Source organism: Boleophthalmus pectinirostris, unplaced genomic scaffold (genome assembly GCF_026225935.1).
Source record: "Boleophthalmus pectinirostris isolate CB_2022bp ecotype Guang Dong unplaced genomic scaffold, ASM2622593v1 HiC_scaffold_4, whole genome shotgun sequence".
NCBI lineage: Eukaryota > Metazoa > Chordata > Actinopteri > Gobiiformes > Gobiidae > Boleophthalmus > Boleophthalmus pectinirostris.
Window position 1 is genome coordinate 37,343,975 of NW_026571353.1, and position 13,906 is coordinate 37,357,880.

The 13,906-nt window shown below is 42.5% G+C and overlaps 1 protein-coding gene across 1 annotated transcript in view; it reads right to left on the bottom strand.

Moving 5' to 3' along the window:
* vps13a (vacuolar protein sorting 13 homolog A) overlaps positions 1–13,906 on the bottom strand; it is a 90,648-nt gene that overhangs the window by 37,684 nt on the left and 39,058 nt on the right. The window contains exons 33-45 of the mRNA XM_055161364.1: positions 13,205–13,512; positions 12,671–12,818; positions 12,104–12,290; positions 11,026–11,150; positions 9,054–9,223; positions 7,550–7,800; positions 6,937–7,118; positions 6,273–6,416; positions 5,134–5,343; positions 3,910–4,053; positions 3,729–3,830; positions 3,329–3,481; positions 1,664–1,922 (exon numbers count right to left, since the gene is read on the bottom strand). Of these exons, the coding sequence (XP_055017339.1) occupies positions 1,664–1,922; positions 3,329–3,481; positions 3,729–3,830; positions 3,910–4,053; positions 5,134–5,343; positions 6,273–6,416; positions 6,937–7,118; positions 7,550–7,800; positions 9,054–9,223; positions 11,026–11,150; positions 12,104–12,290; positions 12,671–12,818; positions 13,205–13,512 (2,383 nt within the window). The remainder of the gene's footprint in view (positions 1–1,663; positions 1,923–3,328; positions 3,482–3,728; positions 3,831–3,909; positions 4,054–5,133; positions 5,344–6,272; positions 6,417–6,936; positions 7,119–7,549; positions 7,801–9,053; positions 9,224–11,025; positions 11,151–12,103; positions 12,291–12,670; positions 12,819–13,204; positions 13,513–13,906) is intronic.

The following is a 13,906-nucleotide window of genomic DNA, read 5'->3' on the forward strand; positions in this document are numbered from 1 at the left end:
TCTGTATGTAGTATTATAGTACTCACTGGGCTGTGTGTAGTATCACGGTACTCACTAGGCTGTATGTAGTATCATAGTACTCACTGGGCTGTGTGTAGTATCATAGTACTCACTGGGCTGTGTGTATAGTATCACATAGTACTCACTGGGCTGTATGTAGTATCACAGTACTCACTGGCTGTGTAGTATCATAGTACTCACTGGGCTGTGTGTAGTATCATAGTACTCACTGGGCTGTGTGTAGTATCATAGTACTCACTGGGCTGTGTGTAGTATCATAGTACTCACTGAGCTGTGTGTAGTATCATAGTACTCACTGGGCTGTATGTAGTATCATAGTACTCACTGGGTTTTGTGTAGTATCATAGTACTCACTGGGCTGTGTGTAGTATCACAGTACTCACTGGGCTGTATGTAGTATCACAGTACTCACTGGGCTGTATGTAGTATCACAGTACTCACTGGGCTGTGTGTAGTATCATAGTACTCACTGGGCTGTGTAGTATCATAGTACTCACTGGCTGTGTGTAGTATCATAGTACTCACTGGGCTGTGTGTAGTATCATAGTACTCACTGGGCTGTGTAGTATCATAGTACTCACTGTGTGTAGTATCATAGTACTCACTGGGCTGTGTGTAGTATCATAGTACTCACTGGCTGTGTGTAGTATCATAGTACTCACTGGGCTGTGTGTAGTATCATAGTACTCACTGGGCTGTGTAGTATCATAGTACTCACTGGGCTGTGTGTAGTATCATAGTACTCACTGGGCTGTGTGTAGTATCATAGTACTCACTGGGGCTGTGTAGTATCATAGTACTCACTGGGCTGTGTGTAGTATCACAGTACTCACTGGGCTGTATGTAGTATCACAGTACTCACTGGGCTGTATGTAGTATCATAGTACTCACTGGGCTGTGTGTAGTATCATAGTACTCACTGGGCTGTGGTAGTACTCACTGTATGTAGTATCATAGTACTCACTGGGCTGTGTGTAGTATCATAGTACTCACTGGGCTGTGTGTAGTATCATAGTACTCACTGGGTGTGTAGTATCATAGTACTCACTGGGCTGTGTGTAGTATCATAGTACTCACTGGGCTGTGTGTAGTATCATAGTACTCACTGGGCTGTGTGTAGTATCATAGTACTCACTGGGCTGTGTGTAGTATCATAGTACTCACTGGGCTGTGTGTAGTATCATAGTACTCACTGGGCTGTATGTAGTATCATAGTACTCACTGGGCTGTATGTAGTATCATAGTACTGTCTGTGTATCATAGTACTCACTGGCTGTGTGTAGTATCACAGTACTCACTGGCTGTATGTAGTATCACAGTACTCACTGGGCTGTATGTAGTATCATAGTACTCACTGGCTGTGTGTAGTATTATAGTACTCACTGGGCTGTATGTAGTATCATAGTACTCACCGGGCTGTGTAGTATCATAGTACTCACTGGGCTGTGTGTAGTATCATAGTACTCACTGGGCTGTGTGTAGTATCACAGTACTCACTAGGCTGTATGTAGTATCATAGTACTCACTGGGCTGTGTGTAGTATCATAGTACTCACTGGGCTGTGTGTAGTATCATAGTACTCACTGGGCTGTGTGTAGTATCATAGTACTCACTGGGCTGTGTGTAGTATCATAGTACTCACTGGGCTGTATGTAGTAGTCCTTGCCGCTCAGAGAGATCATAGCAGAGAACTGGTCTGAGTCGGTGGTCACAAAGTAGTCCATGCCCAGAGTTCCTCCGTCCTGCAGCTCCACAGTGCGGGTGGGGGCCTCCAGGCCGATGGGGTTGAACATCTCGCTGTAGCGCACAGACACAGGGAGCCCCAGACGATTCTTTACCACAAACGGAGCCTCATCCTTCTGAAAGCACTCGGCCGTCTGCTTAGCTGCCTCTGCAAACGCCTTCAATACACAACAACACAAATGTTTACAGTGAAGAAGACAGATTCTGCTTTTGTCTGCTGTATGTTTTGTTATAATATATGACACATGTGCATCATTAATAAAACTTAAGGAGTCTATAAACCTGGATCAGCCTGGCTTGGACAGATACTGTGGATGAAAAAGGCCAAAAATGCCGTGGTATAACAGGAAACCACAGAGAAACAAGTTTTAGAGAGTTTTCCTTTGCTGTACATAGAGTTGGGGTAACACAGCCTACGGGGAATGAGTCTAAATAGAGCAGACATACATTAAAAATAATTAGGAACTACATTAAATGAACTGTGACAAAACCAATGTGGCTTTTTATGACTGAGTTACACTTTAATGCTTTAATAGTGAGCTGGATATCTGACAGTTAGGTTGTTTTTTTCTAAGGAACTAATAAAAAAACATCTCCCTGGTTTAAATGAGAAAAAACAAAGCAGAACTTGACTTGTTTTGAAAGAAGAAACAGGTTTAACCACACGGGCTAAGCGAAGCAGGGCTGGGTCTGGTTAGTGCTTGGATGAAGAACAATGAGATTACCAGGTGTCACTGTGGGGCGCCAGTGGTAAAAACTGTTGTTGTGTCCTTAGGCAAAACATTTCAGGCACATTTTCCTAGTATGAAAGTGGTGTGTGAGTGGTGGTCAGAGGGGCCAGGACAACTGTGGTAGTATCTTCGTTGCCAGGTTGGTGCCACCTAGTGCCTCTGCTCAGTTTCATTTCTCTCCAGTGACTAGGTCAGGAAACGGAATACACTAGACGGTTTACAAGAACACCGGAAGTTGCAGACTGCGCACCGACCAATCAGTGAAGAGCTGTGAAGCCATGACGTCAAACTCAAGCACCTGTCTGGGTCCTTTTGTGGTACAACACAACACTAAATAAACAAAGCGGTCGAGATGGATGTAGATGAAGACATACATTCTGTCCTGGCAACGATTCCAGAGAGTGAGAATTTAAAGCCGGCACAAAGAGAATGTTTGGCGAATTTTATCAAGGGGAAAGACGTTATTGCCCTTCTTCCTACGGGATTTGGTGCATTAAATACGTCACGACCAAATAGCAGCTTGACCAGTTAAATTTAAAAAGTTCATGCCTACCGTCGAGCGAACAAATCCTAATGCTGTGAGGTCACACGGTTTCCACAAAGTGAAACCGGCTGATGAATCTAGTATCTTACCCCACTGAGTGTAGAATGAATGAATAATGATCTGTAAAGCGTTTTCGAAAGCGTCTTGAAAAGTGCTATACATCTAAAGTATTATTAATGATAAAAGTAAGTCTACACCAGGACGGGACTAGTTCTCAGCCCAGGGGCAGTGTGACCCTTGCAGAAACCCCTCGTGTACAATATCTGCCCCCGTACAGTACGAGACTCACCGTGCCCAGGTTGCTCAGCATGGCGAGCCCACACTTGGACACTGTGATGTTGAGCTGGTCTTTGCTGCTGACCACGATGACGGTTTTATAATCAGGGACGATGTAATCCACCTCATCAGACATCCCCGAGTACTTCACCGGCTTCTTCTTCATCTGTGAACAAAGAATAAAATTACAGTTTCAACAAATAGGCCTGTCACGACAAGATAAAAAAATAATAGATGGAACAAAAATGCTTTGAGAGTAGCTGTGATTCCTGATTTTTAAAACGTCAAAAGAGGAAGAAGGTATTTAAATGGATTTAACTTGTTCCAGAACAGAATTTACTCATATATGACAAAAGAAGTTGGGTACTTCTGCTTAAACTTTTATAGAGTTTGTGTTTGTCATTTAAACAAACCCTGAGCTCCAGTGTCCAGGGCTTAAACCCTTCTTTCTTCTCATCTTCCAAAGGCTCCACCAGAGGCTCCCACACGCCCAACATCTCATTATAATAGTGAACCTGCAGCAGAAACCACACATTTAACAATCAGGCATTTGTGTTTTTTAAAACTTCATAATGACAAATGCAGTTCACAGACCTCCAGACTGAGGGCGCTGTGCAGGTTGATGAGGGTGGACCAGTTGGTGACGTCTCCGTGGAAAGAGGACTTGGCGAGGAGCATGGGCACCGTCCTGTGTCCCACACCGGCCTCCAGGGTCAGACAGATCGACTTAATGCTCATCTAAAAGAAAGATAATGAACAATACAGTGTTTCAGTGTGAGGGTCAGAAATGATTAGTAGATCCATGAATGGAACCACTGCATTAACAGTAACTACTGTATTTTTTTCCGGACTATAAGTCACACCGGCCAAAAAATGCATAATGAAGAAGAAACAAACATAAGTCGCACTGGACTGTAAGTAGCATTTTTTGGGGGGAATGTATTTTATAAAATCAGCAAGCAAGAACCGAAATTTCATCTTGAAAGGCAAGTTACAGTAATAACAATAGAACAGAGAATAAGAGGCTGAACAGGCGTCTAGTATGTTAACGTCACATATGAACAGTTCTTCAGATAACTATAACATAAACAACATAAAATAACAAGTTTACCAATCTCTCCATCTCACTCCAAATCACTAAATCCACTGAATTCTTCATCCTCGGTGTCACTTCTGAGCTACTCTGCCAACTCTAGCTACATCTAGCTTTTTGCCTGCGATTAACTTTCTCTGCTTTTCACTAGTCTCATATTTCACTGCTTGCAGCTACTAACCTGGCAAATATGATTACCTTTATCACTGTGTGATAAAATAAGTCATGATGCAAAATGAACATTAGTGAATGGGATACATCTTAATGACCCGTATGCGTTAAATGTAGGTGAGTGTGTGAATGAAAAGATGTAATGTCTCAAACTTCAGTAGCCGGACACTCATATCTATTCGATACAACTAGCTCCGCCCTCTGAGAGAGCCTGAAATCTACTGAAATCCTACAGGACACTGACATGATACAGACAGGACAGTGGTTCTTTCTGCAGGAGACATGTGCAGTACAGCCAAGTGACAGTGGTAAACGCACACAAGCCTAGACCGCCCTCTCATGGCTGTCAGTGTGAAAATAACGAACATGTGAAATTATATATTTTAATATACAAGTTGCACCTGAGTGTAAGTCGCAGGAAAACACCCAAGCGATGAAAAAAGTGCCAATTATAGTCCGAAAAATACAGTAGTTGAAAGTGTAGAGACTCCTCCTATGAGTAGTGAGTGGTATTACCTGTACACACTCCCTCTGTAGGTCGTGTGGTGTATTACCTGTAGAGACTCTCCAGACGGGATGAGTGGAGCCTGCTGTTGTTGGTCCTCGTCGCTTTCTTCTTCCAGGAACCAGAGTTTGAGGTCCCTCCAGCTGCGGCGCTCCCACAGGTCGACGGGCACGGGGCTGTCCTGCTCCTCGGGGGTCTCTGGGGTCGGGCTCAGGGCAGACTGGATGGTGATTACTGTGTTTATGATGATGGGAGAGACCTGAGGGAGGCACAATGTTTCTGTAATCTTTTATTTGTGTTTTTCATGAATAAATCACTAGAACAAAGAGGGTACGGAAGATTACCTAAATCAGCTTTAAGTAACTTTTTACCTTGTTATAAACTGTTTTCTCAGCTTTACCCACAGACTGAAATATAAATGGACATACCTAACCTAGTAGGCGCTGCATTCAAAATACGAAGTGAGCAGTAAGCATAAAATTAAATAATTTAACCCGCTCTACGTGATTTTTATTTGGCTATTAAATTTCATGCACGTTTGAGTAATCCTATGTCCGTGATTAGAGGCTTGAGAGCTCAGAAAATTCCTGTTTTCACGTACCCCCTATCCCCGCCCACAGTCCTGTACATATAGGAGTGTGCAAAAATATCAAAATATTGATATATCGTATCGTTTAATGTGATGATACAGTACTGATATGGGCTGCTGTATCGATATATCGCTAAAAGTATTTTTTGGTATATTTTACAAAATTATTTTGTTACAGCTACAGTTTTGTTGCTTGTTTAGAGGAAGGAAACTTGTTTATGCGACACATTTGACATTTTCACAGTTTTAATGATTAAAATGGGTGTGTTTCATATTAATCTTGCACAAGAAGTGGTTAAACAAAGCCATGATTTACCCGTTATTTTTTATTTAACTGCATCAAATTGATTTGAAATATATGGTATCAAATCAAAAGTGCACTCTATCAAGATATGTATCGTATCGTGGCCTATGTATCGAGGTATGAATCGTATCAGCAACTTCTTAACGACACCAGCCCTATGTACATAGTTGCCATTATCTGAGTAAAGTAAGGCTCTGACTGATACACAGTATGTTAGTCTTGTAAAATGTAAATTTGACAAATGAAAATCTGAACAATGCATAATGTGTGTTCTGAAAAATGCTCTTGTCCAAACCTTGAGCGTGAGGGAGTTGATGGTGATCTCATTGACCTGAGGCGTGTGAGGCGTCTCGGAGGACAGGAGGAACACCTTACAGGGCTGCAGGACCGTAGTCACATTGTTTTTCCTCTTTTCTCTGAGGAACGGGCACGCCACCACCTGAAACACAGACACACCCCAACATCAGACACTATCAGTGTGTTTACATTCACATCAGTGTTCCGGTTATGATCGGATTTTTTGAGTATCCCAGTTTCGTCATGGTGGATGTATAAGCAGTATCCCAGTTTCAGTATTCGGAATAAGGCAGTATCCCAGTTATGAGAAACCGGGATACTGTAGCTGGTATATTCAGGTAGTAACCGGGATACTGCTTCATGTATACCCAGTATCCTGTAAGATTATGTCAAGAAACCGGCATACTACATTTGATCCTGTACAGGGATATGAGTATCCCGGTTTCTCAGCGTGCATGTATACGCAGTAACCCGAATCTGACATAACAGGGATATGGCTAATAACCGGCATACTGATGTGCATGTACACACACTCAATGAGATTTACATGTTCCATCTCAAATATCTATGCATAAATCAGATCAGAGTTTATTCACCCCTGATAAATAATTTCTTCCACAGGATGTGTTAAAACTTATGTATCACACAAACACTGATCTCACCTTGAGGTCGTTGATCCCGGCGGTTGTCTGTGACCCGTTGGCACCGCTCTTCATCATGAGCTCGCACTGCGTCGTCATGACGAGGGCGGGGGCATCGCCGCGGCTCAGGTCGGCCACGAACACGATCTCAGGATTTCTCACCACAACGTGAATCTCCTTAGACGCAGGGGGAGGAGTCGAGGCTGATGGAGCAGAGGCACCAGATTAAATACAACAACAATCATAAACGAACACTTAAATTATGTACATGTCTATTGCACGACACAAATCTGAAATCCAAAGCAAAGATCCCATTCAGTTTTTTTAACTCTAAAATGTATATCTGTTGTGCATATAGATGTGGGCTGTACATACTTCTATGTTTAATATATTGTACAAACTCATTTGAAACTTTAAATGTGGATTTCTCTGGAATTCTTGGTCCTATCAACATGAAACAAAAACTGCAGTGATCTTGACACCGTGTCATTTATGCCTGAAGTCCACCTGTGTATGTCGAATCGAAAATCAAGATCCGTCAATATGGGGGAAAAAAAATCCTGATTCTTTTTTTTCCATATCGCCGAGCCCTACAGCAAACTATCAATCGGATGTACCACTAATAAACACTCACTGGACTCTCTGGACGCCACAGAGGAGGGGTTCTTCTTCTCTGCTCCGGCGTTGCTCTTGTTCTGAGGAGCCTGACCGAAGCCCTGCTGTGAGGCCGTCAGGAAGATGTTGGCCACCGTCAGCAGGAACTCCATGCTGGCGCAGAGGTAAATGTCCTGCACCAACGTGTCCAGGACTGTGCCCTCTCTGCCCTGACGATACTTCACCTCCACCATCATGTTCTGCTCTGCTCCCGGACGCAGCGCCATCATTCTGTGAGAGCGGAAATTACAGTCAGGGAAATTATAGAGCATTTTCTGTAGGCTTTTAGGTTGTCCTACACAAACATTTAACACCCTGTGCTTCATTCCACTTATTTAGAAAAAGTCCCATAAATGTGTCAGTAGAAAAGAGAAGTAAGTGAGGATGGTATTTTCTGGTATTTATATGTAAAAGGGCAAATTAAACTCATGAAAACTCAGGAGTCAAGTTTATTCTGTCCTATACTTCGTACCGTATTTTCTGCACTATTAGACGCTCTGGATTATAAGACGCACTGTCACTGAATGGTCTATTTTCAAACTTTTTTCACAAATAAACCATACTGGACTTTAAACAAAACACAAAAGTGTGATGGGTCAGTGGTTTTGTTTGTTTGTTCGTTCACGGTGACTCTGGGCTTTGTTCACTTGTGGCGTGTAGGGAGGGTGCTGTCTGGGACCAACGGATTGTCGGCGTGTTCGCAGTGACTCAGTTGTTCAGTTGTGTCTAGAAGCGGCACATTGCACTCACTTTTACGGTTCGTTCCTCCGTTCCATTCCTCGTCGGCGTGGAGTAATGAGTGTGTCTGTGGGTGTTTTTCGCCGCACAGTCGCTGTCTGCTCCGTGTGTGTTTGCGTGCGCTGCGGGTGGTGCGGCTTTATAGTTTACTGAAGTCGTGCTGGGACACCCGAGTGGATTCATGTATAGGGCGCTCTGGATTGTGGGGCGCGCAATATTTTTTTGATGGGGTTGGAGGCTTATGAGCCTCTTCTCTCCAATTTATGTCTCTCTTTTTTTAATTTTAATCTTCATGATTATTTATTTTTTGATTTGTTTTTATTATGATTTTAATGTATTTCTTATTCTGTAAAGCACTTTGAATTACTTTGTGTACGAACTGTGCTATACAAATAAACTTGCCTTGCCTTGAGCTTTGCCCTATGGTGTGGAAAATATGGTACTTTTTTCTGTATAAATAGTTGTTTTTGCATGAGCTCCCCCTGCAGGTGTAGTCTTGTGAGTGCAGTTTGGGTCAGATACACAAAGATATGAAATAGTTTTGAGAGCTTTTGCCACACCCCCTGACTAATCTATCAGCAGGACATGTCTTTAGTTAACCAAGAATTTCTTTAGTCGACTACAGCCCTGGTGTATAGTAGTTTAAACCTCTACAGACATGTGAAATGCACAGGATTCTTGTAGTAGTTTATCAGTTCTTTCAGTCTTCTCTCAGATGTTACTGCTCCAGCCTGTGCCTTCAGTACCTGGACGTGACCATCTTGATTTTGGGTCTCTTGTCGTCGAGGAAACAGGCCGCCAGCTGCACCAGGGCCCTCATGGAGCTGTCTGAGAACATGTGGAACGAGGTGGAGATGGTGCCCAGAGTGAACTCAGCCAGTTTGAGCTGCTCATCGTGAGAGTCCAACAACTGCGCCTTGAAGAGAGCAGCAGGAGGAATGTTAGTTTTGATTGATAGAGATAGATATTTTTATATTTTCGAGAGTGAAGACTGCATTGGTCAGGCCAGCTGTAGTGTAAAACAGGGACAGAGAGGTGAGATACATTTGGGAAACAGTCATTGCCGGGAGATAAACCCACAACACTGAGGTGATAAAACCACAAATGTGCAAACTTAAATCACTACACCGCTTGTTTGTGAAATATCTAAAAAGGTTCGTGGGAAGTAGTCACAACCAGGCAATCACTATTTCACATCAATCAATGCCAGCACACAATGAAGCTAGAGTAAACGTGTCTGTCTATTCCCCACTTAACATTGTTACAACAAGCTAGAATAACTGTGCCCGTTTATTCCCCGCTCAATAATTGTTACAATGAAGCTAGAACAAATGTGTCCGGTTACTCCCCGCTTAACATTGCTACACACACAATGAGGCTAGAATAAATGTGTCTGTTTACTCCCCGCTCAACATTGCAATCATCACACAATGAGGCTAGAATGAATATGTCAGTTTATTTCCCGCTCAACATTGTTACAATCATATCAATCAATCAATGGGTTTAAGCATCAACCATCACACAAACTGGCACATAAGAAAATCAAACTCACCGTTGACACTGGGCTGGAGAGCCAACAACCCACGGCAGAGTGGCTTAAACCCGGCTGGGCGTTCGTACGTAACCCGCAGCAGACTCTAAAGTGGGTGCTTTCCCTCCGCCTCTATATATTCTCTTCATGCACCTGTGCGTGCAGAGAGGGCCAGTCTCCACCGCGCACACATACATGGAGGCGCATTCCTGTCCCATGTCCAGTCTTCTGAGACTGGCAATGGGGCAGGATGCCCTGTTTTTCGTAAACACAGTGTCCTTGGCACAATCCCCTACTAAAAGATAGCGAGTTGTATAAGCATAATATTGACTCCGTGCAGGCATGCAGGTCTTTATGAATTGGTCTCAGGACCATCTTATATGTTCCCACTACACCGCTGTTGAGCACTAGCCAGGCTGATGCCACCTAGTGCCTGCACTCAATTTCATTTCTCTCCAGTAACTATGTCAGGAATCAAAATACAATAGTGTGAGTTCAGGCACCAGCCAATCAGCGAAGAGTGATATATTCAGTGTTGTCAACGATTCCCGAGATCGAGGATTTAAAGCTGGAATAAAGAGAATGCTTGGTGAAATTTATCAAGGGGAAAGAGGTTATTGTCCTTCTTCCTAAGGGATTTGGGGAAAGCTTAATATACCGTTTATCCCCATTAGCGGTGCATTACATACGTCACAACCAAATAGCAGCGATTGGTTAAATGATAAAAAGTACTCGCCTACCGTCGAGCGAACGAAATCTAAGGCTGCGAGGTCACACGGTTTGTACAAAGTGAAACAAAGTAAAACCGGCTGATCAACCAGGCTAGTTGAGCACTACATCCCTCTCACTCCGCAGTTGGTGATGGTAAGCAGCTATTGTAGCCACAGTTGCCCTGGGGCAGAAGTGACAAAGAGGTGAGGCCACTAGTCTGCACTATCACCTCCTCAGACCCTCGCCAACACTCACAGGCACACTCACTCACTCACACTCACACCACATTCATGATGAGCAAGAGCCTAAGGATTTAAAGTCAGTATGCACTGGTACAGGAGCAGAAAACTGAAGCACTACTTTTTTAAAACACCATTATGTCACAATATTCCAGATTTCGTAACATCTCTCCAATAGGTAGAGAAGAATTCAGGCTTTTGTCATAATTCACATACAACCGAGATGTGGAAAATTACCTCATTTCCATTTGGAGTGAACAGGACCAGGGTCATGGAGTCAAACTTAAAGTCTAACTTCAGAGACGTCTTGGGTTTGGTGTTTTTCTGAGACTCGACCACAGCAGAAGTCACCACTGTGTTATCTGCAAACACAAGACAGAAACCACTTTCAGTCTTGTTTTCATTCACATTCAATTACTGAAGTTGGCTCAAATATTACAAAACTAAACTAAGAATATTATTCACATTTTTAGCTCATTTTTAACTTGACAAATCAAAACTACTCAAATCAAGATGACATATTCTTCATTTAAGCAACATGAAAAACAAATATGACATGCATTGCTCTCTCCTGATATGTGGTGAAAAATGTGCACCTCAGCAATAAAAAAAATAAAAAAAATTATAGTTCATTGAATGATGCCAGAGCTGAAAAGGGGGATAGGATTTACATAAGTTTCATATTTAACTTCTCCTTTTCTTATTTTAAGTTATATATTTGTTTAAAACCATTCATATTTTTGGTGTTTGTGGTCAGGGTATCCCCAGGTTTGACTACCCCAAATTTAAGACTTTTTAAAGACCTTTTTAAGACCACTTAAAAGAAAATTAAGACCAACATCGCACCAATTATGCAGGCGAAAACCACCAGATCCAATTCTAATAATGACCATTACTCACTGCTTTAAACAACAAAAAATACTTTAAATATAAAATCTCATTCAGAACTCATTTATAGAAGTATGCATTGCTGGTAAAATGGCCAAAAAAAAATCATTTATAGTGTTAAAATATATTTACAAAAGTTTACAAAAAAATAGGCTAACGAAAGTTAAGACCTTTGTGAAAAAAATAAAACTTGGACAACATCATTTAAGACTTTTTAAGACCTTAATTTAGGAACATGAAATTTAAGACCTTTTTTTAAGACTTTTAAGACCTTGCGGCGATCCTGGTTATTATATTTATTGTGATGTGTGAGCTACTGTGTCCAAACAATTTCCCTCAGAGAGACTTGGACTGTTCCTAAGTCTAAATGTATAAATGTATTCGAAATAAAAACAACAATTAATCAAAATCAATCACTCATGCTCACTTCGGCTGGGTGGAGAGGTGCCTGAGCCGCGGGTGGAGGCGTCAGAGGAGGGGTCGGAAGAGTCACCGGGGTCACCGGGGTCAGAGGAGGGTGGAGGCTCCGAGGGGCCACCGAGCTCGGAATTCTCAGACAGGTTTTCACTCAAAGTCCTGAGCACCACAGTGAGGTCGTCCTGGCTCAAGATCAGCTGCCAGACACAGAGAAATACAGAGATGTAAATGTGGAAGCAGTGGAAGTCTCAATGTCAAGAGTTCTTATGAAAAACACAGATTTACATAAACTGTTTCCAAGTAATTTCCCTTAATGATCTATAAAGTTTGTCTGAGTCTAAACATATTTGTATTTTCTTCTAATTATTCAAACTTAAAGCTGCCATCTGTAAGTTCATCTGTCCCCTCCTCCCCCTCACCTGGCCTCTGTTCTGGCTCACGTGTGCTCTCTGGTCTTCTTCTGTCAGACCAAAGCGGACTGCAGTAATTTGGACAGTCTCTAGTGTTGATATTTGAGAATACGACAGGGGCGGAGCTGTCAGTCTGATTACAGATGGCAGCTTTAATGGATACGTACGTTCATGGGTTTGAGGTGTGCGATGATCTCGATGTCGGGGATGTTGTGGTACCAGTTTGACGACAGGTTTCTCAGAACCTCCAGGTCCAGACTCACGGGCATCAAGAGCTGAGTCTCCCCCTGGAACTTATCGTTTTTGTACGTGGTTCTGAAATACAAACCACAGCACAGTTTTATTGCTGTATTATTATTATTTATCAACCTCACAGTGCAAAAAGAAAAGAGTTTGTTACCACCACAAAAATGTATTTTCTGAAATAAAATAATTAGGCCTACATTATATTAAGTAGAACCAATAGTTTACTGAAACTCCAGAATTGCATAAATTGCATTTCATGTCATGTGTTGTGACACCAGCACGAGCCTCTGGGGTAAGAGGAAACACTCCACAGTCGACTAAATTAGCATGACATTTACATTAAAACTAGATTAAAACTAAAAAGGAATTATTTGACTAAATCTACTATCAAATTAAAGTGATTTTCATCAAAACTATTTTTTATTTCTTGTCAAAATGAACACCTCCTCACTCACCTGTACATCCTGAGGTCGGTCAGTTTGACTTTTATGATATCGACCACCGGGGGGATCTTGGCGTCGGACTTGAATGGCTTTGTGACGAAGCGGTTCTTGACGGAGAGTCGGCCCAGATCTGCTACGATGACGTTTGAGGAAGAGGAGGACTGAGGGAGGAAGATGACGGGAGCGTTAAAGTGCACACTTAGAGAGATCCGGGAGCTCCTCTCGGCCAGCTCCTTCACCCCAGACGCTGCCTTTTCTGCAGCCTGAACCGTCACCTCTGCCAGGGCCGCCTTCGCCTCCTGGAAGTTATTAATGAACGCCTGGAACAACAGAGCACAACAGGTGTTCGTCACCAATAAAATTTAATTTCCATTTAATATTTAACCTAATTTAAAGCTAGGCTAGCTGCTTTTCAAACTGTGAAAGGGGAGGTAGGTATTTAAATAACTAACTTGCTCTCACAAACCCCTTTACACGTAGTTAGTATTCACATACATTCAACAACACAGTCAAAAATACAAAAAAGTATTTAAAAAATGATTTGGTGGCATTCACCCTCCTCAATAATAATGCATCAGTCTTATACAACACTTTTCCAGATGCTCAAAGACATGATTTTAGGCATTCATTCCTTTATTCCACACACTTTAGTCACAGCTGCCCTGGGGCAGACTGTGCCCCACTGGCAGCCCTCTGTGGACCTGGTAATCCCAG